The sequence below is a fragment of the Budorcas taxicolor genome, chromosome 2 (genome assembly GCF_023091745.1).
Source record: "Budorcas taxicolor isolate Tak-1 chromosome 2, Takin1.1, whole genome shotgun sequence".
Lineage (NCBI taxonomy): Eukaryota > Metazoa > Chordata > Mammalia > Artiodactyla > Bovidae > Budorcas > Budorcas taxicolor.
Window position 1 is genome coordinate 164,802,978 of NC_068911.1, and position 26,674 is coordinate 164,829,651.

General features: G+C 45.3%; 1 protein-coding gene across 3 annotated transcripts in view; it reads left to right on the forward strand.

The window, feature by feature from the left end:
* EIF4E2 (eukaryotic translation initiation factor 4E family member 2) overlaps positions 1–26,534 on the forward strand; it is a 30,150-nt gene extending 3,616 nt beyond the window's left edge. The window contains exons 2-8 of one of the 3 annotated variants that reach the window (XM_052654298.1): positions 4,091–4,205; positions 5,230–5,364; positions 9,683–9,787; positions 11,346–11,498; positions 11,600–11,736; positions 18,729–18,807; positions 24,008–26,534. In XM_052654298.1, coding sequence (XP_052510258.1) covers positions 4,091–4,205; positions 5,230–5,364; positions 9,683–9,787; positions 11,346–11,498; positions 11,600–11,736; positions 18,729–18,774 — 691 coding nt within the window. In that variant the 3' untranslated portion in view covers positions 18,775–18,807; positions 24,008–26,534. Of the gene's footprint in view, positions 1–4,090; positions 4,206–5,229; positions 5,365–9,682; positions 9,788–11,345; positions 11,499–11,599; positions 11,737–13,466; positions 13,733–18,728; positions 18,808–24,007 lie in introns of those variants that run through there. The other 2 variants (XM_052654299.1, XM_052654297.1) reach the window with 2 other exon arrangements.
* Positions 26,535–26,674: the final 140 nt, after the last annotated feature.

The following is a 26,674-nucleotide window of genomic DNA, read 5'->3' on the forward strand; positions in this document are numbered from 1 at the left end:
TGGTTTGAGTCCCTGGGTATGCCCTAAAGAAGAGAATTAGGAGCTATCTTGGACCTAAGCAATAAGAAAAAAGAAACAAAGACTCATGAAATATTTGTAATCAGGAGACAAAAAAACTGACAGTATAGCGAGGACAAGTAAAACGTTTATATGGGATGTTTAAAAGAAGGGGTCCCAACTCAGCCTAGAGAGAGATCAGGGAATATTTTCAAGAGAAAGTGGCCCTTAGTCTGGGCCCTAAAGGACAAGTTAAGTAGGGGAAGAGGAGCTCCTTGAAAGACCAGATGATGAGCACAACAGAGGGATGAGGCTGGGGACTGCAGGTAGGTTGGTACTACTGGACGGAAAGGAGGGAAAGGACGGTGTCAGGTATTCATAGCGTCTGATACACACAGTGTGCTGGTAATGCTGTGGGACTTGGATGCTAGGACAGGCCCTGCTTCAAAAGGAAACCATGCGGACTCAAATTTCATAACGGGGAAGGAGTTATTGTAAGCACCATTAGGTCTCCCAGGCGTCCAGGGAAGCCAAAGAGATGGCAGCGTCACGAAAAACCCCATTCTCCTCTCTGCTCATCTGCTCCATCCCCTTTGCCCCTCCTGGCCTTCTCTGCTTTTGCTTATTGTCTTTATTCCCTCATGGCTTTTCTTACATGCAGTTCATATGACTGACTGCCCAGCTCCTGAATCTGTAAGATCTTTCACCTCCTGGATGAAGACCTGAGGGTGGAGTTAGGAAGGCACTGAGGCATGGGTTATTGGCCATGCTGGGCAACCAGGGTGTGGTGCAGTGCACGACCTCGGGAGTATATCCTAAGTGGGCAGAGCAGGCACTCCAGCACATACGTAGTTTGTCCACTCTAAGGTTTGAATTAAGATACATACTTTTTTTAGACATATTCCTAATGCTCTCTTAATAGACTACAGTGTAGTGTCAACTAACTTTTAAATGCACTGAGAAACCAAACAATCTGTGTGACTCCATTTCTTGTGATACTTGCTTTATTGCTGTGATGTGGAATCAAACCCACAATAGCTCCAGGGTCTTCCTGTGTCAGAGTTACAGTTTGACCACTTCTAGTAACTATCCTGAGAATTGCCAAATTCTGTGTGACTGGGTAGGGCCAGAAAAGTGATTTCAGAAAAGATCCGTAAGTTGATGGTCCAGCGCTAGACTAAACAGCATTCTTACTATCTTTGTGAATTCACCTTCCATTTATCTTTTTGTCTAGATCCAGTGAATTTTAGGTTCACTGAGAGCCTTAGTATTTTGTTTTGGAGGGTGACAGAATATGCTCAGGGGCAGATTTTCTTTGCCAGTAGTTTATTTAACACAGGTCCACTGTGGGAGTTATAGTAATTTCATAAGGCAGTAGCCTGCTGATGCTAGTAAAGAAATAACATATTCCAAACCAGTGGTAGATTACTCACAGTATTGTTCCAGGCACAGGGAGATGAAAGGAATACAGTCCAAATTTCGTTCCAGGTGTACCTTTATATGAATTGGCACTGGGTGAGAAGGCTTTGCCAATCAGGAACTGAAGTTCAGCTACCAGCTCAAAAATAAAAGTCAGTTGTTGCTAGAAAACTCCAGCACTGGTGGTGATGGGCAGGCTGATCTTTGCAGGGCCGCTAAACATTTGTCACCGCTGCTAAAGGAGTCAGCTTTACCACAGCAGAGCTAATGTCCCTTCTCTTCAGAGATGGCTACACTGCAGGGTTTGACACCACTGCCCACCAGAGTCGCCTTGGTCACTGCAGGAGCGAGTGGCTCACGATTTTCAGAGGGCAAGATCAGCAAAGGACAGCTTTGCTCAGGTGGAAACTCGGATATTCCTCACACAACACTCAGTATTTATAGTCTAAATGTCCTCTCACCATGCTTCCTTTATCTGTTTTTGCTGATAAGCCCCCAGCAGGGGCTACTCGCCTACTGACCTGCTAGTGCATATGAATGACTACACATAATATCCTGATAGACTTCATTTGTTCAAGCTGGGTATAGAAAAAGGCAGAGATCAAATTGCCAGCATCCGTTGGATCATAGAAAAAGCAAGAGAGTTCCAGAAAAACATCTACTTCCGCTTTATTGACTACGCCAAAGGCTTTGATTGTGTAGATCACAACAAACTGTGGAAAATTCTTCAAGAGATGGAAATACTAGACCACTTTACCTGCCTCCTGAGAAATCTGTATGCAGGTCAAGAAGCAACAGTTAGAGCTGGACATGGAACAACAGACTGGTTCCAAATTGGGAAAGCAATGCGTCAAGGCTGTGTATTGTCACCCTGCCTATTAAACTTGTATGCAGAGTACATCATGTGAAATGCCAGGCTGGATGAAGCACAAGCTGGAATCAAGATTGCCAAGAAAAATATCAATAGCCTCAGATATGCAGATGACACCACCCTTATGGAAGAAAGCAAAGAAGAACTAAAGAGCCTCTTGATGAAAGTGAAAGAGGAGAGTGAAAAAGCTGGCTTAAAGCTCGTCATTCAAAAAATGAGGATCATGGCATCTGGTCTCATCACTTCATGGCAAATAGATGGGAAACAATGGAAACAGTGACAGACTTTATTTTCCTGGACTCCAAAACCACTGCAGATTGTGACTGCCATCATGAAATTAAAAGACTTGCTGCTTGGAAGAAAAGCTATGACCAACCTAGACAGCATGTTAAAACACAGAGACGTTACTTTGCGACGAAGGTCAGTCTAGTCAAAGCTTTGGTTTTTCCAGTAGTCATCTATGGACGTGAGAATTCGACCATAACGAACGCTGAGCACCAAAGAATTGATGCTTTTGAACTGTGGTGTTGGAGAAGACTCTTGAGAGTCTCTTGGACTGCAAAGAGATCCAACCAGTCACTCCTAAAGGAAATCAGTCCTGAATATTCATTGGAAGGACTAATGCTGAAGCTGAAGCTCCAATACTTTGGTCACCTGATGGGAAGAACTGACTCATTGGAAAAGACCCTGATGCTGGGAAAGATTGAAGGCAGGAGGAGAAGGGGACGGCAGAAGATGAGATGGCTAGATGGCATCACTGACTTGATGGACATGAGTTTGAGAAGCTCCAGGAGTTGGTGACGGACAGGGAAACTGGCATGCTGCAGTCCATGGGGTTGCAAAGAGTCGGACACGACTGAGTGACTGAGCTGAACTGACACTTCATTCTTATCTCAAAACAGCATCTTCATTTAAGTCATAAATAAGTGAGTTTGAAGTCATAGCAAACCAATACACAGCACTGAGGGTAGTTGCACTGCTCCTGAAAGGGTGGCACCTGATGTACTTTTGACTGAACTTACCAGACTAGAAGACATTTCTTCCTTCCTTTCATTTCTTTTTCATTTAACATCAATCCAGCATCTTCTTGTCATTGTTGCTGAAGATACAAAGGTTAATAAGACACCAATCTAGGGCCCCCTCTATCTGGTAGCAAAAACAGATGTGGGAGGAATGGTGCCTTAGGCTGAGGGGTGGTGTTTGCATATAGCACAGATATGGGAATCTGGGTTGCTTTGGGAGGCTGGGAGAGGGAAAGAGGATGCCAGTTGATGGTCGAGTTGTAGAGGATCTTACATTTCCTTGTATTATATCCTGCGTGGTGGGCATGGAAGGACGCAGGACAGTGGAGAGTTCCAAGCTTGGAAATTAAATGATTAGCAGTAGCAGTGGGGAACAGTAGGAAAGATAGTTAGAAGTGGCAGGATAGAAAGGGAAGTTTCTCAAGTTCATTTGAAATGCCAAAACAGTTATATAATCAAGAAATTCTCTTCGTTATTGACTATTTTTGGCATAGAAAACAACCCCTTACACTGTTTACCTCTTGCTTTTTTGTGCAGACTTTTAGAAAACTAGAATATGGTGCTTTCTGGAATTAACAGATTAGCTGGTGGGCATTTTCATTTTGCTTAATCCTCCCAGTTGCCTTTCTTCTTCCTTTTCCCTCTTTTGTGGGCACCTCATTGCCAGTGACTTGAGTGACTTCTGGTTGGTTACATGGTGGTTCATCTGACCTGGTGGCCTTGTTAGATAAGCAAGAATCAGCTCAATCATGGGGTACTGTTGTTTTGCCTTCCCATTCAGATTGAAAGATGATGACAGTGGGGACCATGATCAGAATGAAGAAAACAGCACACAGAAAGATGGTGAGAAGGAAAAAGCGGAACGAGACAAGAGTCAGAGCAGCAGCAAGAGGAAGGTGAGTTCTGTGCTGTGGCAGATGTCGTTGCCTTTGGACTTGGGACTTGGTGATCTTGTGAAATCTGAAGGATGCTGGATGAACTTGATGACACCCTGTTTTGTAGTATCTGATTTTCTCAAAAAAGATTGTTGCATCACTGGAGTTCATCTTGGGACTTTGACGATTCCCCTTGCCACAGGATCTTGAGTTCTTGCCTCACTTTCCAACCTTCTCCTAGCCTGAGGTGCGGGAGATTAATCCTGGAATTTAGTAAGGGTGTCAGTTGCTTCAGAAGCTGCTGCTTGGTATTTCAAATCCTGCCCATCACTTAGAATGTTCAACTCTTTAGTCAGTAATAATTCAGGCTGAAAGTGACTTGGAAGAGAGGAATTTTAGAGAATGAGAAAGAGATCTCGGTTTCTTTCTTGAAATATTAAAACAATCATCAATTCATTTATCACACAATATTTAGTACATTCCAAATGCAGGCATTTTACATGCTTAGACGACACAGATGAGTGAGTGTGAATCAAGACCCTTACATTTAACAGTAGCAGTAATCCTAGGAGCTGTCATTTGAGTACTTCCTATGTGTCAGGCATGGTGCTAAGCACTTCACATCTGTTAATTTGATCCTCTCAGCAGCCCCATGAGGGTGGTCATTATTGTTTTCCCTATTTTACAGATAAGGAACTGAGGCACAAACTGGTTAAGCAACTTGCCCAGTGTCCTGAGTCAGTAAGTGATAGGGTGTTATAGAGGAGGCAGTGTTTGGCCTGGGAATATGCTGAGATGAGATAGAAGCATAATACTCATGGTAGGAGGTAGAAAGTTATGAAAGCATTAAGAACAGAGAAAGTGTTACAGGAACTTAGAGTTAACCACTAATTTACCATGTAAGCGGAATCTTGAGCCCATTGCAGGTAATTGAGAATGTATCCTTTTTAATGGAGGTGGTAAGGGGTGACACTGGGAAATGTTTTCTCAGTCTCAGAGCATGTGGAAAATGCCCAGATATTAACACGCCTCCTTTGATTCACAGGCTGTCGTCCCTGGGCCGGCCGAGCACCCCCTGCAGTATAACTACACTTTCTGGTACTCTAGGAGAACCCCCGGCCGTCCCACCAGCTCGCAGAGCTATGAACAGAATATCAAGCAGATTGGCACCTTCGCCTCTGTGAGTACTTGGTGGTTTAATGTAGTAGCTTTGCCAGTACATTCTTGCCTGTATTTACATTGTTGTGTTTATCTACCCTCCTGGTAACCTACATAGGATTCTGGTTTCCTTAGTTGATTAACCTGAATCTGTAAAGCTAAATTGGCTCATTCTTTTATTTCTCATTATATATCCATAGGCAACATATGTCAGAATCAATAAGTGCATAAACTGTGGAATTGATCAGATGGGAACAATACAGAAACACTGGTTTGTTTAGGTATTTATGGAGTCCTTTCTGTGTGCAAAATATCATGGGAGATACAAAATTTTATAGTACGTGGTGTCCTCATGAAGCTTGTCAATAAAATTGAGAATAAAATTTAAAAGTTTTTGTTTTAATAACCTCACATCGGGCTTTGGATATGTCCATGATTACGCATAAACTGGCGTCTCTCTTCTGTGTTCAGAAGGGAAAGGAGGTCTCTGTTTTTTGTGGGCACTGTCAGTATAGTGAGCCCACGCACTGTCTCATCTTCCTCACAGAAAACTAGAGTTGTAAACCGTGAGAGGCTTGTCTGCGACTAAACCCAGTCTTGTTTGGTGAAGATTGTTATGTGTTTTGTACAATTGATCTGTGGGCAGAGTCAAATGCAGGATTCGTTATTTTCTTGACGTTGTTAAGGTATTCGTTCTGTTTAAAATGCAGACACTGGAAAAGGAAACTATAGTAGACAGTAAGCTTTAAATTAGTAAAGAGGAAGGACACGCAGTGATAGTCACTTTGTATAGTTTCCTTTGATCGTTATGATAGCCCTGTGAGGTCAGTGATGTTATCCATATTTTACAAATGAGAAAAATGAGACTTGGGTTAAGTATCTGATCTGAAGTCTCAAGTCAGTTATAATTAACTTGATTAAGTGGAGGAACCAGTATTGAGACTCAGTTGGTAGGCTGTAAAAACCACCTTCCAAAGCCTGCGTTCTTTCAGTCTTCTGTATACCAAAATGCATGCCAGGATGCTCCAGTTTTTCAAAGTGTTTGTTTACCAGACAGGCTGTATTTATTTATCTGTTTATTCATCAGATATGCATATATAATGATAATCACATCATCTGACTATGTTGAGTTGATATTTCAGCCACAAGCAAAGATCTTGTATTAGATGGCCTGTGTTCTCTTATTACTGTTAAATTTAGACTTTTTTGAATTATTAAAAGTAACTGTGCACTGGTACATATTTGGTTCAAGAAAAGTTTGTTGAATGAATTTGGGGCATAATAGGGTTCTAAAATGACTAAAAAACCTTGCCCTTAGGGAAATAAGACATGCCCAGGAATTTCTAATACAGGGAGGCAGTTTAGGAGGTGCATAAATAGCTAGAGTGCTCTTGCAGTTCAGAGTAAAGGGATTCATTTCAGCCTGGAGAAGCCTCTTTCGAAGGGAGATGGGTTTAAGATTGAATTCAGAAAATTTGAACAAGTGATAAGATGAAGGAATTCTTGGAAGAGAGAACAATAGAATTTTAAAAACTATCCATGTCATCCTAACATTCCTGAATCCATTAAAATTTTGATAGCTTGCTAGACATTTCAGGTAAAATGACAGCCATTATGTTATGAACAACTGATTAAGCACTTAGGATCAGAGAAGAAACTGAACTCTGGGGAGTCAGTTTTCATTCAGGATTTTGTTCAGTTATTTTAGCATAGTTGTAACTATTTCTAGCGTTTTTCTTTCCCGCTTAAAGAAAGCATGTGTGAATGTTCCCAGCTTGTACAAGGAGAGCTTTTGTTTTCTTTGGACACATGTGCTAAGTTGAACAGTTTTATCATCAGCATCATCTTGGGTTAATGCTGCTTTATACTCACCAATGCATGTAAGTCAAGGCATTGGGAAGTGTCCCACAATATTCCTCACAGAAAAGTAATTACATTTTGAAGCTAATGATGCTAAAGTAGTATTTCCCACTAGTCCTCGATCCTAGTATTTGACAGCAAATGGCAGCCCACTCCAGTACTCTTGCCTGGAGAATCCCATGGAGGGAGGAGCTGGTAGGCTACTAGTCCATGGGGTCGCAAAGAGGCGGACATGACTGAGCGACTTCACTTTCACTTTCAAAAGTTCTTGAGGTGACTAAGAAAACTATCTTGAAATGAAAAAAGCGTTGGACATTCTGCTGCTTGACTGTGAGCTGGGGCAAGTTCTGAAACCGTCTTCTCAATTATAAAGCAAAGAAAGTAGTTGAGATGATTTCTAAAGTCTTTTCTGCATTCCATGTTCTGAATCTAAACATTTCTTTTTTGGTTCCAGTTGAAAGTTTTAAAAATGAAAGTTGCCGTAAGAGAATGAAAAAAAAAGGTTTAATACTATTTCTCAACCTGCCTATTATTTCATCTCTGTTGTGATTTGGGTTTAGAATTCTGGCTATAAGATTGTAGAGAATGGCTCTCAGATTGGTGGAGACCAAACTGTTAATAAAGCAGTGCCCCACCGGAGGATTGGGGGTGATTGGTATGCTCTGTCCCCACCACTTCTGTCAAGTCCTTATTCACAATGAGCCACAGTTTCTAGAAGGTGAGCTTCATTTCTTTGCACTGGGTTGAATTGAAGTGAAGTGAAGTCGCTCAGTCATGTCCAACTGTTTGCAACCCCATGAGCTGTAGATTACCAGGCTCCTCTGTCCATGGGATTTTCCAGGGGATCTTCCCAACCCAGGGATCGAACCTGGGTCCCCCGCATTGTAGACAGACGCTTCACCGTCTGAGCCACCAGAGAGGTCCTCCTTTGCACTGTGTTAGAGTGGGGAAAAGATTATTGCTCGTTGTATGCATAGGACCATTCACTGACCCAGATCCCTGGGTACCATTAAGCATGGCACTGGCTGAGGTGAAGTCCTGCAGATGGCTTCGTTCCTAATTTCCTTATAACATGAGATGTTGCCCATGTTTCTGTGCTCTAGAGGATTGAGAGGCACCGCCACTTCACACAGTCTAGGGTTTCTCCTCAGTTGCTATCCAGATCTGGGAGTGTGACCTGAATCTGTCTGCATGGTACCTGTTTTTACCTGCACATTATGGAATCTTGCTTCATGTTTATTTAGAGCCTCTTCAGCAGTTTCTTGGCAAATACCAGCTGTTTGCTTCAGACTGTTTCACATTTTTTCTTTACTTGTAAAGTGTGCACTTGACTTTCCAGTACTTTGTAGGTGTTCTCTGTGAATTGCAGAGGAATAGGAAAGTAATCAAGGGCTTCCCAATTGGGAAGCGCCACTAGGCGCTAGTGGTAAAGAGCCTGCCTGCCAATGCAGGAGATGTCAGAGATGTGAATTTGATGCCTGGGTCTGGAAGATTGCCTAGAGGAAGGCATGGCAACTCAAGCTAGTATTCTTGTCCTGGACAATCCCATGGACAGAAGAACCTGGTGGGCTACAGTCTATAACATCCCAGAGAGTTGACCACAACTTCAGTGAGTTAGCATGAATGCATGCTTACATACAGGGAAGTAATTTCTTCTTATCAAATCACTAGTGAGAAAAACAGAAATAGTGTGATAAATATAAATAAGCATACATTTTATAGAGAAATATGTATGATTTTCTAACAGGACTGTGAAGGAGGAGCAAAGAGAAATTTTATAGCTAAGATGAGAGACTTAAACCCTGAGTGAGGAAGCCTGCTTGGTTTTTGGACCTTAGCAAGGGCACCATGGTATGGAATAGTCCCTGCGGTTGATTCTGTCACTTAAAGCTCAGTAACTGTTTCTATAGAAATAAAGTGTACTTCGGTGTAGCTAATGCTGTATTTTGACAGTAAACCTCTGATCAAGAAGTGCCCAAACTTGCAGTTACAAATAAGTCATGGGCATGTACTGTAGAGCACAATGACTAGTTAATTCACAATGTTAATAATACTGTATTTTTTTTTAAGTGATTTGGTTCAAGCTGAGGTTATGTGGCCCTGAATATACCTCAAACCTAAGTGGTTTTTATCGTGTAAAACAAAGTCCTCCTATAGCATGTGGTGATTCTCCTGCGGTTTCCACAGGAGGACGCGTATTGACATTTTACCAACTAAGGCTCCTGGCTGAGGCTGGCATTTCTCACCTGAAGAGTTTATTCTTGTGTTGACAGTATGACACTATTCTTCTATCAAAGTAGATAGTCTGCTTCCCTTCAGCATGTTGTTCTTCCCCCACAGTCCCCAGAATGAACATCTGTCCTCCAGAAAGTAAAGCCTCTAGCAGAGTGTCTTCCGTGGTTATGCTCTTCTCTTAAATCTCCCATTCGCTCAAAGAAAAAGAAAGCGCCTCTCTTGACTCTGCTGTGCTCTCTCTGCAGGTGGAGCAGTTCTGGAGGTTTTACAGCCACATGGTGCGTCCCGGGGACCTGACAGGCCACAGCGACTTCCATCTCTTCAAAGAAGGAATTAAACCCATGTGGGAGGTGAGAACTGAGAGCCTTAGACTGTTTTTCTGAGGAAGTTTTCTGTTTTTTGGGTTTCTTTGTTTGGTTTGGGGGTTAGTGCCAGGTGTTGGTTAAAGTCTTCTTTGAAAGCTGCGTAGCAGTTTGATATATCTTTGGAAATGGGAACTCTAGGAAAAAGCCCCGATTCCATTGTTTGTGTGGATGGTTTTCAAAGATTGTTTTCTCACTAACATGGTGCTATAGCAACATTGAAGGATTTTTTTTTTTTTTTTTGGATTATTCTTCCCATAGACTGGTTTTGTGTGTATGTGATATATTACCGTAGGATACATATGGTTAATGTGAGTAAAAATAAGCTTAGGGGCAGTCACCAGAGACCCAGAGCTGAGCTCTGTGATCTCTTTGCTGTAGTCCGTCTTCTCTGTTCTTATGCCAGAGCATTCTTCCAGAAGACAGACATGATCACACACACACATGCGGTGCTGTGCTTAGTCATTAGTCACTCCATCCTGTCTGACTCTTTGCGACCCCATGGACTGTAGCCCACCGGGATCCTCTGTCCACAGGGATTCTCCAGGCAAGAATACTGGAGTGGGTAGCCATTCCTTCCTTCAGGGGATCTTCTTGACCCAGGGATCGAACCCAGGTCTCTTGCATTGCAGGCTGATTCTTTACCATCTGAGCCACCAGGGAACCCCCGCCCCTGCCACACACAAACACACCTTAATGAAAAATCTTATGCAGTTTTCTGTTGCACACATGATCTTATACCTAATGACCTTTCAGCACTTGTCACCTGTCCTCTCCAGACCCGCCCTTCAGTGTAGCTAGATCTTCCTCTTTGGGTCTCTGCCTCACAGTCAGTGTTTGCACATAGCCGTGTCCTTCCCAGAGCCCACAGAGCCCTTCACCTGGCTAGCTCCTGTGTCCCTTACAACCCAGCTGAAATGTTTTCCTTTTCCTGGTTGTTTCTGACTGTCCTGTTCTTCATAAACTTCCTGTATGTATCTCTGTTACAGCAGTACTTGTCAGACTATACTACTGTAATTAGTTTTCTTGTCTGTCTGCTTCACTAGACTGGATCTGAGTAGAGATTGTGACTTCATGTCTGTATTTGGGGACATGGTGACACTTGATAAACTTTTAGCAAATGAAGTAAGGAATGATCTGTGTTTGAAATCTGACATTATTTTGTTTTAATGTAGTTTTCAAAAAAGAGGGTGGGTTGGTTGGTTGGTTTTGGCCACACTGTGTGGCTTGCGGGATCTTCGTTCCCCGACCAGGGATTGAACCCAGACCCTGGCACTGAAAGTGCTGAGCCTTAACCACTAGACCGCCAGGGAGTTCCCAAAAGAGGATTAGTTTAAAGGGTCTGTTTGGCTGTTTTTCTTTAATGGCTGGTTGCAAGGATCCCCATCTTGTGTTTCTTTTTTCTCGTTTCTTCTGCCTGTAGTCCTATCGCATTTTCCTATAGAGTTGAATAGTTGGAAAACAGCAAGACTTCTCAGTGATCGCGGATCCTTGGCCCTAATGCTACAAGACCATATGTTAACTTTTAATACTTTTTTTTTTACAGGATGATGCAAATAAAAATGGCGGAAAGTGGATAATCCGACTGCGGAAGGGCTTGGCCTCCCGCTGCTGGGAGAATCTCATCTTGGCTATGCTGGGGGAGCAGTTCATGGTTGGGGAGGAGATCTGCGGGGCTGTGGTCTCTGTCCGCTTCCAGGTAAGCCGCCTTGCGGGCAGGGCTGCGTTCACGCGTGCTACCTCCGCTCTTCTCACTGCCTCACTTTCCTTTGATGAATGCTTCTGTCGTCCCTCCTGTAGGAGGACATTATTTCCATATGGAATAAGACTGCCAGCGATCAAGCCACCACGGCCCGCATACGGGATACGCTTCGGCGAGTGCTTAACCTACCTCCCAACACCATTATGGAATACAAAACCCACACCGACAGCATCAAGTATGTGTTGTGGGGGATTGGGGGGCGGGTGTGGGGTGTGTCCCTGAGTTCAGCAAAAGTAGGTCCTTAGTCGGGTCCAGAGGAATATGGTCTTCCAGGAGACTGACTTAAAGAGAAGGGACAGACCAGTCTTCCCCCAGTGCTTCTGTCCACTCATAGCAGTTCTCTGCTGGTGCGGTTCTCTGCCTGCCTGCACGCTGGGTGCTCTGGATGAGAGATCCCTTGTGCAGAGTCCTAGCTGAACCACCTGGGCTTGCTGTATTCACACAGGCTGTCTTGTCTTTCGTTCACTAACCACTGTCTTAAAATGAAAGACAAAGTGATCTTTTTCTTGCAGTTTCTAAAATAATTTCACTGAACAGTGAGGCCCTCCTCCCTGTCTGTCCCTCACTCCACTTTTGCATGTCTTTTTAACTTGTTAGCTTCAGTCTGCTCTCTTTGTCCTGGGAAACTGACTTCTTTACAGGAATGATGACTCCATTTCCTTGTGTGCAGAGCTGAAGTCGAAGTGGAAGCAGAACAGTGTGTGTGTGAGAGTAGACTCTAAGGGGAACAGGATGCCAGAGGGGAAGTTAGCTCAGCAGTCTACCTGAGACTCAGGGGAGTGGAGCTGGACGTCCACAAGTGAGAATCACTGGCCAGGGTTGCTCCTTCAGTGACTGAAGATCATAAATAAACGCAGGGTGTCATAGATATGTTGTGAGGAGTGGCTATTAAGAGTTTTCTCACATGTGAAGGGAGAGCAAGCCAGCTAGGAGTCAGGACCTATAGGTGTAGTTCTGTCCTCTGACTCAGATACTAGTGCATGCCTTTGAAGTACCTGCCACTCCGCTTCACCTGTCCCATCGGAAAAGTGGGGGGTAAGAGTGCTTTACTGAGCAGGGTTGTTTGTGAGGCTTATTCAGTGTTTGTAATTAAAGGTCCTCAGATGGAGAATGCTCTCACAGGGTCAAGGATTATTGCTCTCATCATCGTTAGTAATAACATCATCACGCTATTATTAAACGCATTATAGTAATGAGCCCAACGATGGCACTCAGCAGGCAGATCGTTTGGGAATCTTTTCCCATGCATTTACAGATCATGTTGTGGGTGGAACTGGCTCATACCAGCTAAGCTCCAGTTTTTAACTGGGAATGCTGCCATAGGAGGTGGTCTGTCTGAAATAGCTGGGTGTGGCTCATCACAGCCACCAGCAGTTATTAGCCATTACGACCCTGAGGACTTGCCTTGGCAGCCCTGGGTCAGCACTGTTTTTCTCTTGGCAGATTTTTCTTATTCTTTGTTCTGGAATACAAGTAGTTTCTGCCCTCCAGCCAGACTCAGTCTAGGCTGGAGAGATCCACACCCTGCTTTTCCTAGGACTCTTGTGTTTAGTATTCCCAAATGCCCCCCATTCCCCTACCCCACCCCAAAGCAACCTTTTCACCCGGATAGGAAAGGGAAAGAGATATTTTTCAACTCCCACCTCTCCACTGTTCTCCCTTTCAAATACCCCAAAGCAGCTCTTCCTGACTTCTGTAGCCATGTATACAGGTCCATAGAGTCTAGGCTAGCCTTGGGGCTTGGTGCCTTAGTCTGCTGCTTGCTGCTTTATCAGAGGTCTGCCTAGTCCTCCAGCCCTGCAGCCACAGGGGCCAGAAACCCCTCCTTGACACCTAGATGCCACTTTCCCCTCGTGGCTCCCTCTCCTTCTCTCCCAACATGCCAACCTTTTGCACTTCCACTAGAATGCCAGGCAGGCTGGGCTCCCAAAGGCTCCTTTTTCAAAACCTCTGGAAGCCGCGGTTGAATGTGCCATGACCCTCTCCCTCTCTGGATGGCACCGTCATTGAAGCCGGCGTCATCGGAGTCTCTTGTTCTGTTGGTGTGCTACCTGGAAGATCCTTCCGTCCCGGACAAGAGGAACTGGAAGAGCATTTTCTGTTTTAAGAACAGGCTGACATGCAGCAGCTACAACAACAGCTGAGATCACTTAATAAATGGTGCTAAACTAGCTTGTCTCATGCTCTTGCTCTTTACGGTGCATCAGAGAAGTGGCCTTTCAGACTGACTGTCACCATAGTAAGGAATGGCACAGACTGCTCCGTGGAGGGCTGTCCGGGGAATGCAGCCTCATTTCCATAGGCCCATGGTATCACATCACACGGTATTTTGTTCCATCTCCACTGAGGTCCGACACTGAGGTGACATCTGCTCTCAGAAAGAGACCCCAGTTTTTTTGGTATTTAAGTTTCCACCAGTCATGCGGAGGACAGGAACAAAGTGATTTCTGATTTAGAATTCGGCTCAAAAGTCCATCAGGTTGGAAAGGGGGATCCTTGACCTTCGCTTGGCTGACTTCATTTGTCTTACTTCAAAGACATCTCTTGCTTGGAGGTAAAGCCTTGCTTCCATCTGTTTGCCACTGTGTGTGTAGAGCTTCCTTGCTTTGTGTAAGTGGGCTTTCCTCACTGGCCAAAGCCTCCCAACCACAAGCTCTCTGCCAGCCTTTCCCCTTCTGCTCTCCCCTTGGAGCCAGCTCATCTTCCTCTCTGAGCTCACCCTGCAGACACTTGGCAAAGTTCTAGCCCTTCCCTTTCCCCAGTCTCTAGGGTTGTCGTGCATCAGGACCTGGGGGTGGGGACGTGTCTTTGTCCTGTGTGACTTTGCCCCTTAGGACATCTGACCACAGCATGGCCCAGCCCCTCACGTGTTTTTGAGGCTCGGCATGTATGTGCTGCAACTTGGCCTTCAGGCCCCTAACCTGCATGGAGAAATCTAGCAAAGCTTAATGTGAATTTAGGTTTTCTTTAGAGCTTCCACCCAAACCATAAATAAACCACTTTTGCCCACACTAGGCCAGGTGGCCTGATAGCATCTGTGAAGGTGGCTGTGGGCATAGCGTGGAGTTCTCCAAAGTGGCTGTGCTGCTCCAGTTTGGCAGTGACGCCCTGAGCTGTGCCATCCTGACTGCCCATCTGTCTCCATGAGGCCTGGGATCCCACAGAGCACACATCAGGACTAGCACATGGGCTGAGCATCCTGGAGGTGGCTCTGTCATTGCTGCTTTTTGTGATCACTTACCCCAGATTACTTAAAGTTCCTGAAAGATGGAGATGGTTGATGTGTGGAAATACATATTTTCTATGTTTTCAGTGTTTGTCAAAGAATGAAGTTCTATGGCCCTTTCCCTCTTGCCTTCCGCTGTGATGTCCACATGTATTGATCTTAATTTCAGCTAATATAGCTGGTCCAGAGGTTGAGCCTGATGCCACCTACCAGTGTAAGAGTTGATTGGAAAGCATCGAACTGACCTTGACCCCTCTGAGCCTTGCCACACCTGAATGGAAGCCAGGACTATTCTGCGTTGTCCTTCCCCTGTGGCTGTCCCACAGGCGTGGCTGTGTTTGAGCCAAGGAACAGCAACTGCTGGGACTTGAGAATTGAAGGGACGTGAGGAGGAAAGAGCCAACTCTTACTCTCTCCCGCGTACTCTGGAGATGAGGGGTCCTGGAAATGGTGAGGAGAGTGTTCTAGGGGTACTCAGCTGTCTCAGGCAGGTGTCCCTCCCCCTTGCTGTGTTGCCGTCCAGTCTCCAAAGTCCTATTTCAAGTGTCTTGTTCCCCAGCCTTCCTTCATCACACTGCTTGTTGCCTGTTCCTGCTGCACTCCTTGCTGGCACCCCTTGCTGAGCTAAGAGGTGACCGCTGCCACTGCGCAAGGGGCATGGTGAGCCGCTTTGCTGCAGAGGGAACACTGCTTGCTGCCTCACGCCCTTGTTTACTGCTAACAGTCAGTCCCTTAAGGGTGCACAGGCCCGCTGAGAAGTGGGAAAATGGTTAAATCAAGTGTTAGGTGTGTGGCTGAGGTTTCAGAGATTTGGGTCCTTGCAGGTGGACAGCCTCATAACACAGCCAGACTTGCACCCCAGAATCATGGGACCACCAGGAGAAGAGTTGGGTCACAGGGCCGTATAAAACAGCAGTGTCTTTTGTGAGGAAATTCCTCTTTGGAACAGTCTGTTGAGTCCTTTTGTGCCTCTGGCCTGGGATGGGAGGGGGAAGACAGGGCCTGTTGCACTCGGTGGCCACAGTGTTGGGAAGACAGACCAGGCCCCTCTGCACAGACAGCTGAGGGTAGGTGACTTGTCTTTATTCATTTGTTTTAGAGGAGAAAGGGGTCAAATCATGGGGACTCCACCACATCTAGATTTCATTGTATTTAAATATTGAACTTGGTAGGCAGGGACCAACCATCCCTTCTCTAGCCACAGCTAAATCACAGCTGGGGGTGCCGCGTCACCCAGCATCATTGCTGGCCAGGCTTTGCTTTTGGGAAATGTCCCTCTACACTGATGTGCAAGGTAAAGCCCAGACCAGCAGGAGGCCCAACTCATTTGTGAGTGTGAGAGCCAGCTGAGGGCAAGGCTGTGAAGTGAGGCTGGGCCAGAGTGGGGGCAAATGCAGAGTTAAGGGATGAGATTTCTGCCCTTAGAATTTGCTCTCTGGTAAGCCAGCTGGTAAAAAGTGATCTTGAAAGGACTCCTTGTTACCCTGTCATTTGAATCTGTTTAGAATTCCCTATAGGTTGTATTAGGATAATAGGGGGAAAAAATGTTTTTAGGAAACTCAGTTTACATGACAGATATAACATTTAACTTGTTCTTTGTTTACCTTTCAAAGAAACAAGTTTTAAAATTACATATATGCCTGGGATGCCAGGTGAAAAATAGCCAGAACATTCGCACCTAGTTTTAGGCGGTTGGTTTACTTAGTCAAGCATTGAGAACCAGTGATTGTACCAATGACTGTGGGCAGTGATTTTATCTCCACTGAATCCACCTGAGGAAATTTCTTTGCCCAGATTCTTCATGTTGAAGTTTTCCATGTAAAGAATATACTGCTGAAGAAAATAGGAGGGCAGTTTAATGCTAAACTGGATTAGAGGGGAACTCTGAAATCCCTATTTCTGTAAGTTCTTAACATAGAGAACTTCCGTTTGGACTAGTGTAGGCCTTTCTGGAAACTAAAGGATAAATGAGGTGAACCTTCAACACAGTTATGTAGTTTCTCGTTGACACCTAACTTGCTTAAATATAACTTAAACCTCACTCTTAGAATGAGAAGGGGGGTTTCCTGGGTCATTGCCTGGGTGTCAGATTTTGCTTTCTTTTTATCTTCATTTGGAGTGAAGAGTGAAATGATCTCCTGCCATCACTGATGGACTCTCAAAGTTCATCACGTTACCATCTCTCCAGAAAGAGCTGTGAAACATGTCTTTCCGTGGAAACTGAGTTTGTGAACTGACAAGACGCATGCTTACTGGATGTTCTAAACGTTTTTCTTCCATTCAGTGAACATACATGTATCCGGATTTTGGCGATATTCTGAAGAAACCATTAACTGTGGATCAGTCTCTTGTTCTGAGAGCTACATCATTAACTTATAAGTGTTGCTCTTCAAAAGGGAAATAACTAATGAAACTGATGTGATGATTGCGTGGAAGAATGAATTTACTGGGCCAGGTCTTTGTTTCATCCCTTCCTATTTGAAAAAAGAAGAAAAGCTATCAGTAGGAGACCTAGTGATGAAGTGTAGTTTAGTGGCCATAATATTAAACCTGTAGTGAGCAAATTGGAGAAGGCGATGGCATCCCACTCCAGTACTCTTGCCTGGAAAATCCCATGGACGGAAAAGCCTGGTAGGCTATAGTCCATGGGGTCGCGAAGAGTCGGACACGACTGAGTGACCTCACTTTCACTTTTCATTTTCATGCATTGGAGAAGGAAATGGCAACCCACTCCAGTGTTCTTGCCTGGAGAATCCCAGGGACAGGGGAGCCTGGTGGGCTGCTGTCTATGGGGTCACACAGAGTCTGACACGACTGAAGCGACTTAGCAGCAGCAGCAGCAGTGAGCAAATAATTGAGCATATTAAACCCTATATGTTGTTACCATGAATATTTCACCCCTTTAAGCTGCAAATGGAATAATTGATGGTAAGGGATTTAGATTCAAAGGCACCAAATTACCCATTTTATGTATAATTCCCAGGGAAGTTTCCTGACACTTTGTCCCTAAGTGGCTGAAAAATGGCTCAGGCAAAAAGGAAGGACGTCAGCTCCTCTCAGAGAACTTGAGGTGGGTCAGGGCTTCGGAGGCACGAGGGAGCCTCTTTCTCCTGGTGTCTGGCCTGCAGCCACCAAGGCTCGTTCTCTGTGGAACGTCATCCAAAAGACTCTGCCCTTCAGTCACATTCCTTATCCCTAGCTCCAGTTTCTTAATTTAGGTAATATGCATTAAAGTTGCGCTGAGCATCGGTCCTGGGGAATTTCAAAGGAGTCTGGCCCTTGGACATGCTGTGGCACATAAAACTTTTTAAGATAATCGTTACTTGGGTATTACCAGTAAACGCATGGAACCTGACATGAATTTGGGGTCTGAGTTGAAAAGGGTTAGAAGGTTTGAAGTATGAAAGCAGATGAAGCAGTCTTATTTCCTCACTGCGTCTTTGTATCAGCATCTTAATGCTGTTGGGTACCTGCCTTTACCCTCAGGGTGAGGCCTGATGGAGAAAAATCATTTCTGCCTCCTCTCCTCACATCCCTAAGACAGAAAGCGCCGCTGCCCCTCACCTTGGTGAATTGGAAGTATCTCCCACGGTGGGTGAACTTAATCTGACCTCCGTGGCCTCCCCAGTAGATTTGTGGAAGGAGTGGCTGGAAGGACGTGAGAGTCCGCTCGGGGACAGTGAGGGCCAGATGGGCAGTAGCACGAGCCAGAAGTGCCAGGTGCCCCTGAAAGGTGCCAGGTGCCCCTGAAAGGTGCCAGCCCCCATGCTTAACGGGAAAGTCTGGGCGGGGACCCTCACTCCTGTGCTTCCAGGTTTCAGCGGGCCCCACCTGACCTTGAGGATATCTGAATTGGGGTGTGGGGTTATCTTGTCTGCTCTCTTTGTTAAAAAGCCTCTGATCTGAATGTGCTGTTGTGTTTTTTGTCTCTGGTTTGCCAGGGCCTGGGAGGAGTTTCATGGCCTGGTGAACAGCAGCGGCCGCTGATCGGACGCTCCCCCTCTGTCTCTCACACTCAGGGTAGGGCCTCGTCTATCTTACTCCGTAACCCTGTGATGTCCCTCCCAGTCGTAGGACCCTCCTCCCAAGGGCTTGCCCCTCCCCATCTGCCCCCAGGCTTATCTCTGCCAACACTGAGCCTGTGCCAGGCACCCACCGTCTTGGAGGGAAACACTGAGTCCAGAGCTGCTGACTTATCATCCTCCCTGGGTCATGTGTCTCCCAGTGAACCCCTGGGCAGGTTGATGAGCCTCACTGCACCTCTGCTTTCTGATCTGGGAAATGAGGTTTCACAGACTAACATCTCTGGTCTCTTTGGATCCTGACATTTCATGACTATAAATGGGCCAGAGGTGTTTTTCTTTTTTTTAAATTCCCAGACATGGCCATGTTTAAGCTATCTGGCAGTGTCCTGTGACTAACAGGGCAGTTCCTCTGGCCCCTGTATGACTTTGACGAGAGGTGTGTCTCGTTTGCTGGTGGTATTTGTCAGTTGTGAGAAAACAGTGATGGAACCTCCAAGTTTCAAAGGCTAAAGTGAATGGTGGGGGATGGGGGAGATTTCAGGGCTGTGTAGGAAGCGTGGTTCCAGGTTATATTATGGTGAGACCAACACGTGTTTGCTGGCAGAGAGGGGCCCTGGGATAGCAAAGGCCGGGTCAGCGAACCACTCATTTTAAGAATATTTATATTTCAGTTAAGGGACTTCCAAGTCCATGTCTGTCTCTTTAGCAGAAGGGATTGGATGAATTTATTCTGGATGAGAGGAATGGCTACAGGGACAGGGTCTGCATATGCCTGGCCCAAAAGCATATCCCTGGACGTTAACTATCCCCGCCCCAGCCCCCTGACCCCATCCCTAAGAAATGGAGAATTTGTAAAATTGGAAGAGAACATGCCCGCTGTAGTAGTTGTTTCAGAACTCCGCTTCAGAACAGGAAGCAAGGGAGACTTTTTCAAGGAAAGGAGACCTGCCCTCTTCCCTAGATGAGCCAAAGAGTATGACCCTGTGAGGGTCAGAGCGAGTGGCTGGGGTCTGAGGAACAGACAGTCCTGGAATTCCTGTACACTCGTGCCACTCATATCTTTTTTTCAAATAGTTTAATTCATTCATCACAAATTCAGTTTTTAGATGACAATACTAGGTTTTCAGAATTGAAATTCAAAGGGATTCTCTGTAAAGTATACTCAATATAGAATTCTAAGATGGTGGCTAGTATATCAAAGAGGGATGAAAACATGTATTAGTTTTAATACCAACATGTTGACTTGTAGGCTGGAAAATAGCAGACATTCAAAATACATCCGTAAGTTAAATTTCCAGAGTCCTGGTACGATACAGGACTTGCTTTAACAGCATTTGCATATATAAAATTCCTTTTTTTCCTGCTTTGAAGATCCCTAAAATTGGGATTCTTACACTGAATGTGATAAGAAAGGTTTTTGTCATAGTTTAATGGCAGTGTTTACCTCTCAAAGTACATAGAATGATGGTACCTTTAAAATTCAACAGCGTCTTAGGTTCCATGGGAGCATGGGAGGGGGCTTTAAAATGAAGTTGAAAGAGACAGAAGAAAACTTAAAATTATTCCCTCTCCCTAGAGCTGGCACTAGATTCCCCAGGAAAAATACCTTTGAATTTTTTTTGAACAGTCATATTTGCATAATTGCCATTTTGTAGGCTCTTTGTTCTTTTTGTTGTCCCACCCCACCCCCATATCATTTTTATGGGGCAGACTTGAAGGGTGCATTCCTTCAATGCGTTAAGTATTCTTGAAGCACAGACTTGGGAGAATGAGAGGAGTATTCGAGTCTAAACAAAAAAACCCAGCTCACTTCCCTGTCACAGCAGACTTGAGAAGGATTTTTTTATTTCATGTTTTTTTATTTTACCTTAAAAGTGTTTAACTGGGTGTTCCAAGAAGGTGCACATACCAGCTGCCATTTCAGAGGCCCCCTAAGACTTTAGCCTTCTTGTCTTCCCTCCCTTTTCTCCAACCAAGTAAAAGGAATAAACTGCTAGTTAAATAATTCTTGAACCACAAATACTTCTCCTCAATTTATCTGCTGTTTTGTGCCATTCCATGTAGCTGCTGATATTTTAGGACTGTGTCATGTGACCTCTATTAGTGTTACAAATAAGCATGGCACTGTTAACCATAGCTTCAGCAGAAGTCCTGGTTAGCCGCTGGGGGATAGGGGCGGAGATTCTGGGGCCCTGTATGTCTAGACTGGCATGTGCAGAGCAGTGGTCTCTACTGATAGGGATTGAAGTTGATGTGGTCACTTGGCAGAGATGAGAGATTGAAGTTTATCCGAGTGAACCTAGGTGGTTTGCCGTTTGATTTACTATGCAGGGAGGGAGCGAGGAGGAAGCCAGAGCTGGCCTGGGCTGGGCAGTTGAATAGCCAGAGAATGTTTCCCTGAAGACCATGATGTAAAAAGTATTATCATTTCCTTCTGAACACTCTTTTATATTATTGAAAACCACTGAAAAAACAAAACCAATAAACCTTCCCAATAGTCTGCCCATCACAAGGTGCCTGTAGGGTCTAACTTTCCAGTGCTCAGTCTTAATTGTCTAAATTTTAATTTGCTTTTAAAAGAACAGAAACCCATCTTTAGGGGGAAAACAAGTTGCTTGTGGCCTCTGCCACTTCCTGTCTACCTTCTCCCTTCCTGTCTTCTCATCTCTCTGTGCACTGCAGCCTGGGGTGAGGGACAGCTGAGGGTTAGTTCCCAGCTGCTTTGAGGTGAACACATTCCTCAGACTAAATTTGGCCCTAGGCTGTTCTCAACCCACTTTTTTTTTTTTAAACAAAGGCTGGACCTGAGGGGCCCACTGCCACCAGCCTGCTTCAGCCTGTCATCAGGAGCCTGTTGCCCACCCTCATTCCTCAGTATTTTTCTTTTATATCAGATTCTGGAGGAAAAACAGCTTGATTCTCTTAGCTCTGTTACTCTGTTCCTCCTCATTTCTCTTTTGCAAATAAACTTTAAAATGCTTCTGAGTTCTTAGAATTTCTATGAAGAGATCTGTGACAGTAGAATTAAGTATTACCTCTTTCTGAATGGGAACGTGTTGTAGAGCTTAGTTTACCTGCCACCCGAGAGAATTTGTTTCAGCCCCAGCTCCAGCACAGCACAGGAGTTCTCCTAGAAGATAAGATGCCCTGCTCACGGGGACGATTAATCCTGAGAATGCTCTTCTTTACATCACTAAAGAGCTGTGAAAGGACTGAGTCCAGATATTTGCTGCCATCTCTCCCACTTCAAGACAGATCCTTCTCCCATAGTCAGAAGATTCTCTGATTCTGCCTTCCCGAAGTTCTGCCTTTCTGGTCTCCCTGTTGATTGACTTGTGATCCAGTTAATCTGTGGGGCTCTTCCCCATCCAGGGATCAAACCTGGGTCTTCTGCATTGCAGGAGGATTCTTTACCATCTGAGCCACCAGGTGGCCCATGGGATCGAGATGGCATCAAAGGGGAAGAAGGAAGCCAAACAAATCCTTCCTTCCCAACCACTTCTTTGTTTTTAGAGGTGTTCTCCATCATACAGCCCTCAGTATTGCAGCACGGTGTTCCTGGGGCCACTCAACTAGCACACCTCTGACTCCTGCTTTTCTGTCTTACTATCAGACGCCTCCTTCTTCGCTGGCTATTTGCGGCACCTCACGGGGGATCTGTCTTATTAGACGTTCCTTTAAAAAGATGATCACTCCACTAAGTTCTCTTTGTGTTCAGTCAGCTCCTTAGATAGGGATCACTCAAATGCTAGTAGCATTGATCATGGAACTGCATGGTCATGCGTGTCAGTTACAAAATTGCCAGTGGGCTTTTGAGATAATATCAGTTTCTTCCCAGCCAGAGTTCACCCATGCCAGCTCCAGTTTCCCTCTCGGCGTTCTTATCTGCAGTTACTTGTCCGTGTGGTGAGGGCTGTAAGTTACTGTCAGCCTGCCACCATCACAGGGGAGACTTGGTTAGCCATTGGCAGGAAGACACTGCTGTTTGGCTGGGCTGAGCATATGTTTTCGTCAGTATTAACTCTTTCCAGTCCAGTTGCCAGATACCCAGACAATTGTAGCAATTCTCCAACAGGTCAGTGAAAACCAAAGCTTCTAGAATGTGCCATTAAAATTAAATGGAGGAAAAAAATTAAATAAAAAATTAAATTAAATTAAATGGAGGAAATGATTCCAAAATCAGATTAATGAGAATTTATGTCTCAAAAGTTCACACAAACTTAAGTCCGAAGCCTGGGGCCAGAGCAGTAGGTGCAGTGACTTTTAAAGCCCCCTCTAGCCCTGAGATTTGGGGATTAAAATGGCTAAGGTGTTGGATTTCTAGGCTGAAACAGGAGAGGTTACTAGTGGGGCAGCCAAACCTGTCTGCATCCCCTAGAAGGCAACTAAGATGATATCTTGTTATCTGTTACATGCACATATGCACACACGTACACACATGGATGTACATGCCAAGTTTTTAAAGTGAAGGGTGTCCAGATTTCACCTCCTGGAATATCCTTTTGTAAGCAGCTGTCAGTTTTGAACCAAGGGATTTTTGGTTGGTTGGTTTTTTTTTTTTTAGTATATAATACAAATTGATGATTCAGTTTTTTAAAACATTTTTTGTGTGCATGTGTGTGTAAGAAAACAGAACAAGAGGTTTGCCTTCCACTCTTTCTCCATAGGCCCAGTTTCCAGAGTCCCCTTCCTCTGCCAGCACACGCCCCAGTTAGCCACTGTTACTGGTTCCCATGGAGCCTTACAGCGTTTCAGTATGTATGGCTTAACTTGAGGCAAATAAAAACCTTATTTCCTCCACCCCTACTTACACAGACAGTCGCGTGTCACGTGCACATGCTGTTCTGCACCTTACCCTATTGGTCTCTCTGGGAGAAAGGCTTCTTTTCAGAAGTCCCAGTAGAGAGCTTCTTTCTCCCTTTTTAAAAGCTGCACAGTATCATTAATATTTAGTCCCTTGCTTACATGCATTTGGGTTGTTTCTGACCTCTAGCTATTAAAGCCAGTTGAGTCCAAGCGTTTGAAGGGACTTGTGGGGCAGATGGCCATGCTGGCATTAGATGAGCAAGGAAGGAAGATCCCAGGGTGTCAGGTGGGCCCCAGAGCTGCCGAGCTCAGTTTCCCCCGTGTGTGTGTGTTGCCTGGAGATGACACTGTGTATTGAATGCTCTCTTTTCTCCCATTTTTTCTTTCAGGGACAATTCAAGCTTTCGAAATACAAAAATCACCTTGTGAGAGTACACAAGCTGGCAATAATCCTTTCCTCTGTGTGTGTGTTTGTCCGAAGCGGATGGGAGGCCTCCGGCTGGCCCCTCCGTCTGCTCACCGAAGGGACGTCCCCGAGCCGCGTGCTCCCCTTTTGCACTCATTCCTGGAGGACAGATTCCGCTAGACACCCTCCAGCGTCGCTGACTTTATAAAGCGGAAAAAACGGAACACGTGACTTTGTAATAGACAGACTTTTTTTTTAACGGGGTTCTGTGGGGGGGAGTTCAGCCTTTTGTCTTGCTGTGTGCTGTCCAGGTGCCTCCCGGGCACTCTGTCGTGCTCGCCTCTGCTGTACGTAGGGGGTTGTGACCACGTGTACAAGCCAGAGCTGTCGACTGAGAGTGAGCAGTATTATGAATGTCTGTGCATCCAGGAAAAGCGTTTTGTTGGAGAGTCCCAGAATAGCTATAAACGCTCTCTTCTAGATCTGCCACTAAATTATTGGGACATTTTGTTTATTTCACACCCCTTGTCCCCCAAGGCCACCCTTTCGGAAGGTGTGTTACTGATTCTGTAGTCTCCTCCCTTATGCCCTCCTGTGGGACTCTTTCCTTTTAGGCACTGCTGCACTTAGAATTGTAACCAGTGGGCCACACGGGTCTCACTTAGGCGGCTTAGAAGGTATGATTGTAAATTAAACTGCACCAAACTGCAGTTTGATGAGGAGCAAGGTCGTACTAGAGGTTCCAAGGGCAGGATTTGGAGCTGAGGGCAGTTTCTGACCCAGGTTCCCAAACGGGCAGGACCTGTTGTGTCCAGCCTATTGCTGTATGTTCTTGCATTCCCCTTGTGGAGGAAGGGAAGCAGAAGTTGGCTGCTGCCAGGTGTTAACATGGTCAGTTCTGTGATCTCAAAACTGGAACATCTGGAGAAAAGGTGACCGTGATGGACGGCTTTCTCTGCATGGTTCTGCCTGTCTGCAGTGGTAGAGAAATCTGCTGTCAGTCCTCATCACCTGGTAAATGTGTTAGCTGGTGTGTGCTCATCCAGGAAGCCCAACACAAACCTTGTGGGCTGTTGCAGGCAGGCTCTAAAAATGACCAGGCACATGCCAGGAGAAGCCGGGTGATCTGACTCCAGAAGGACTGAAGTCAGAGAGGTCAGAGAACACCTAGGGTTGGAACTAAGTACCAAGGACCAGTCCTCAGCAGCCTCCGAGGAGCGCCATCTTACTTGGCTCTTGTGAGCACAGATTGCAGTACCTTAAATTAAGGCCTCCCCTGAAACCTATCCTTGCAGGCCGGGGTCCTTGGCCACCTGGTCTCAGAGAAATCATAGAGTAACAGGCGTTTCCTTCTGGTGTTTATATTAACTCTTCCTACTTTCCAGCTCCTGAACACTCTCATTACCACTGTCTTGGGGTGCTTATTCCTAAAAGAACAGAGGCGTATGGGGCCAAAAGGGAGGTGCTTCCATTGCAGGTGAAGTTAGATCAGAGAAGGTCTAGCAGCGATTTAAACTCCAGGAGTATGAAGAATAAACTCTAGTGCCCAGACAGCTGTGAAGGGCTCAGACAAATACAGGAGCAACGTTGGCCCAAGCAGGGGACAAACGCTGCCTCCTGAGTTTAGACCCCAGGGAGGTCTTCACTTTTGCCTAAACTCAGATTTGCCATGAAAATCCCAAAGAGAGCGGACGTTTGGATTTGCCCTCTGGGCATCCACCTGACTGACTGTTAGCATGTGTGTGTGGGTGCATATGTTTGTTACATGTTCACAAGTGAAGGTTTTGTCAGATCGAGTGCTTAGTTGTCCATATTTGTTTTTTTGGGGGTGGGCGGGGGGGGGGGGTCTCGTTTTAATTTCTTAGTCTCTTGTGTTTTCTAGAGCTGCTGATGTCACTCCCCATCCCCTGCCTTCCTCTTTGTCTTTGCAGTATTTGAAAGTTATTTTTTCCCCATCAAAAATATGCAGGCTAGAACAAGTGTTATTTTTGCTAGGCAGTGTCTTACCCTAGAATTTCCAGATCTTCTGCCTAACAGCTTTAAATCAGAGATTTAAAGAGTCAGTTCTCCAAACCACCTGTTTTTCACACTAGCTTGCGAGGTCTTTTCAATTCCTAACAACTGAGACAGGACACAGTTGCAGTTATGGTATCACCATTTCCAGAGAAAAAGGAAGAAAGGTGCACCAGGCATCTGCCAACCTAGCAGACGTGTTGGGTGGCTGCTGGAGGGCGGGTATCCAGTGTGCCCAGGTGGGCTGTTCCCAGGACCCCCAGAAACTGGCCCCACGCCTTGCCAGTGCTCTTCTCTTACCCTCCTGTTCATGTGTGTGTGTGTTTGCCGTGTGACATTGGCAGTGACAATTTTCCACCCGGAGAGATAGTTGTGGTCCACAATGCTCCTAGAATGAATTTCCAAGTGTTTTCCAGTGGAGGAGCAGAGGCTGTGACAAGAGTGATTTAGTGTTGCACTTTCAGAGCAATTGTCTACTGCAGTAATAAATGGAAAATATCAGCAAGAACCTGGTTGTGGACTCTTTAATAGAATGGAAAATGGGGGTACTAGTAGTGTTTACTTCCTGCTTCTGCCGTTCAGCACATGAGTCTTTGTTCTAAGTGCATTGCAGAACAAAATATGTGTAAGAGTCCAG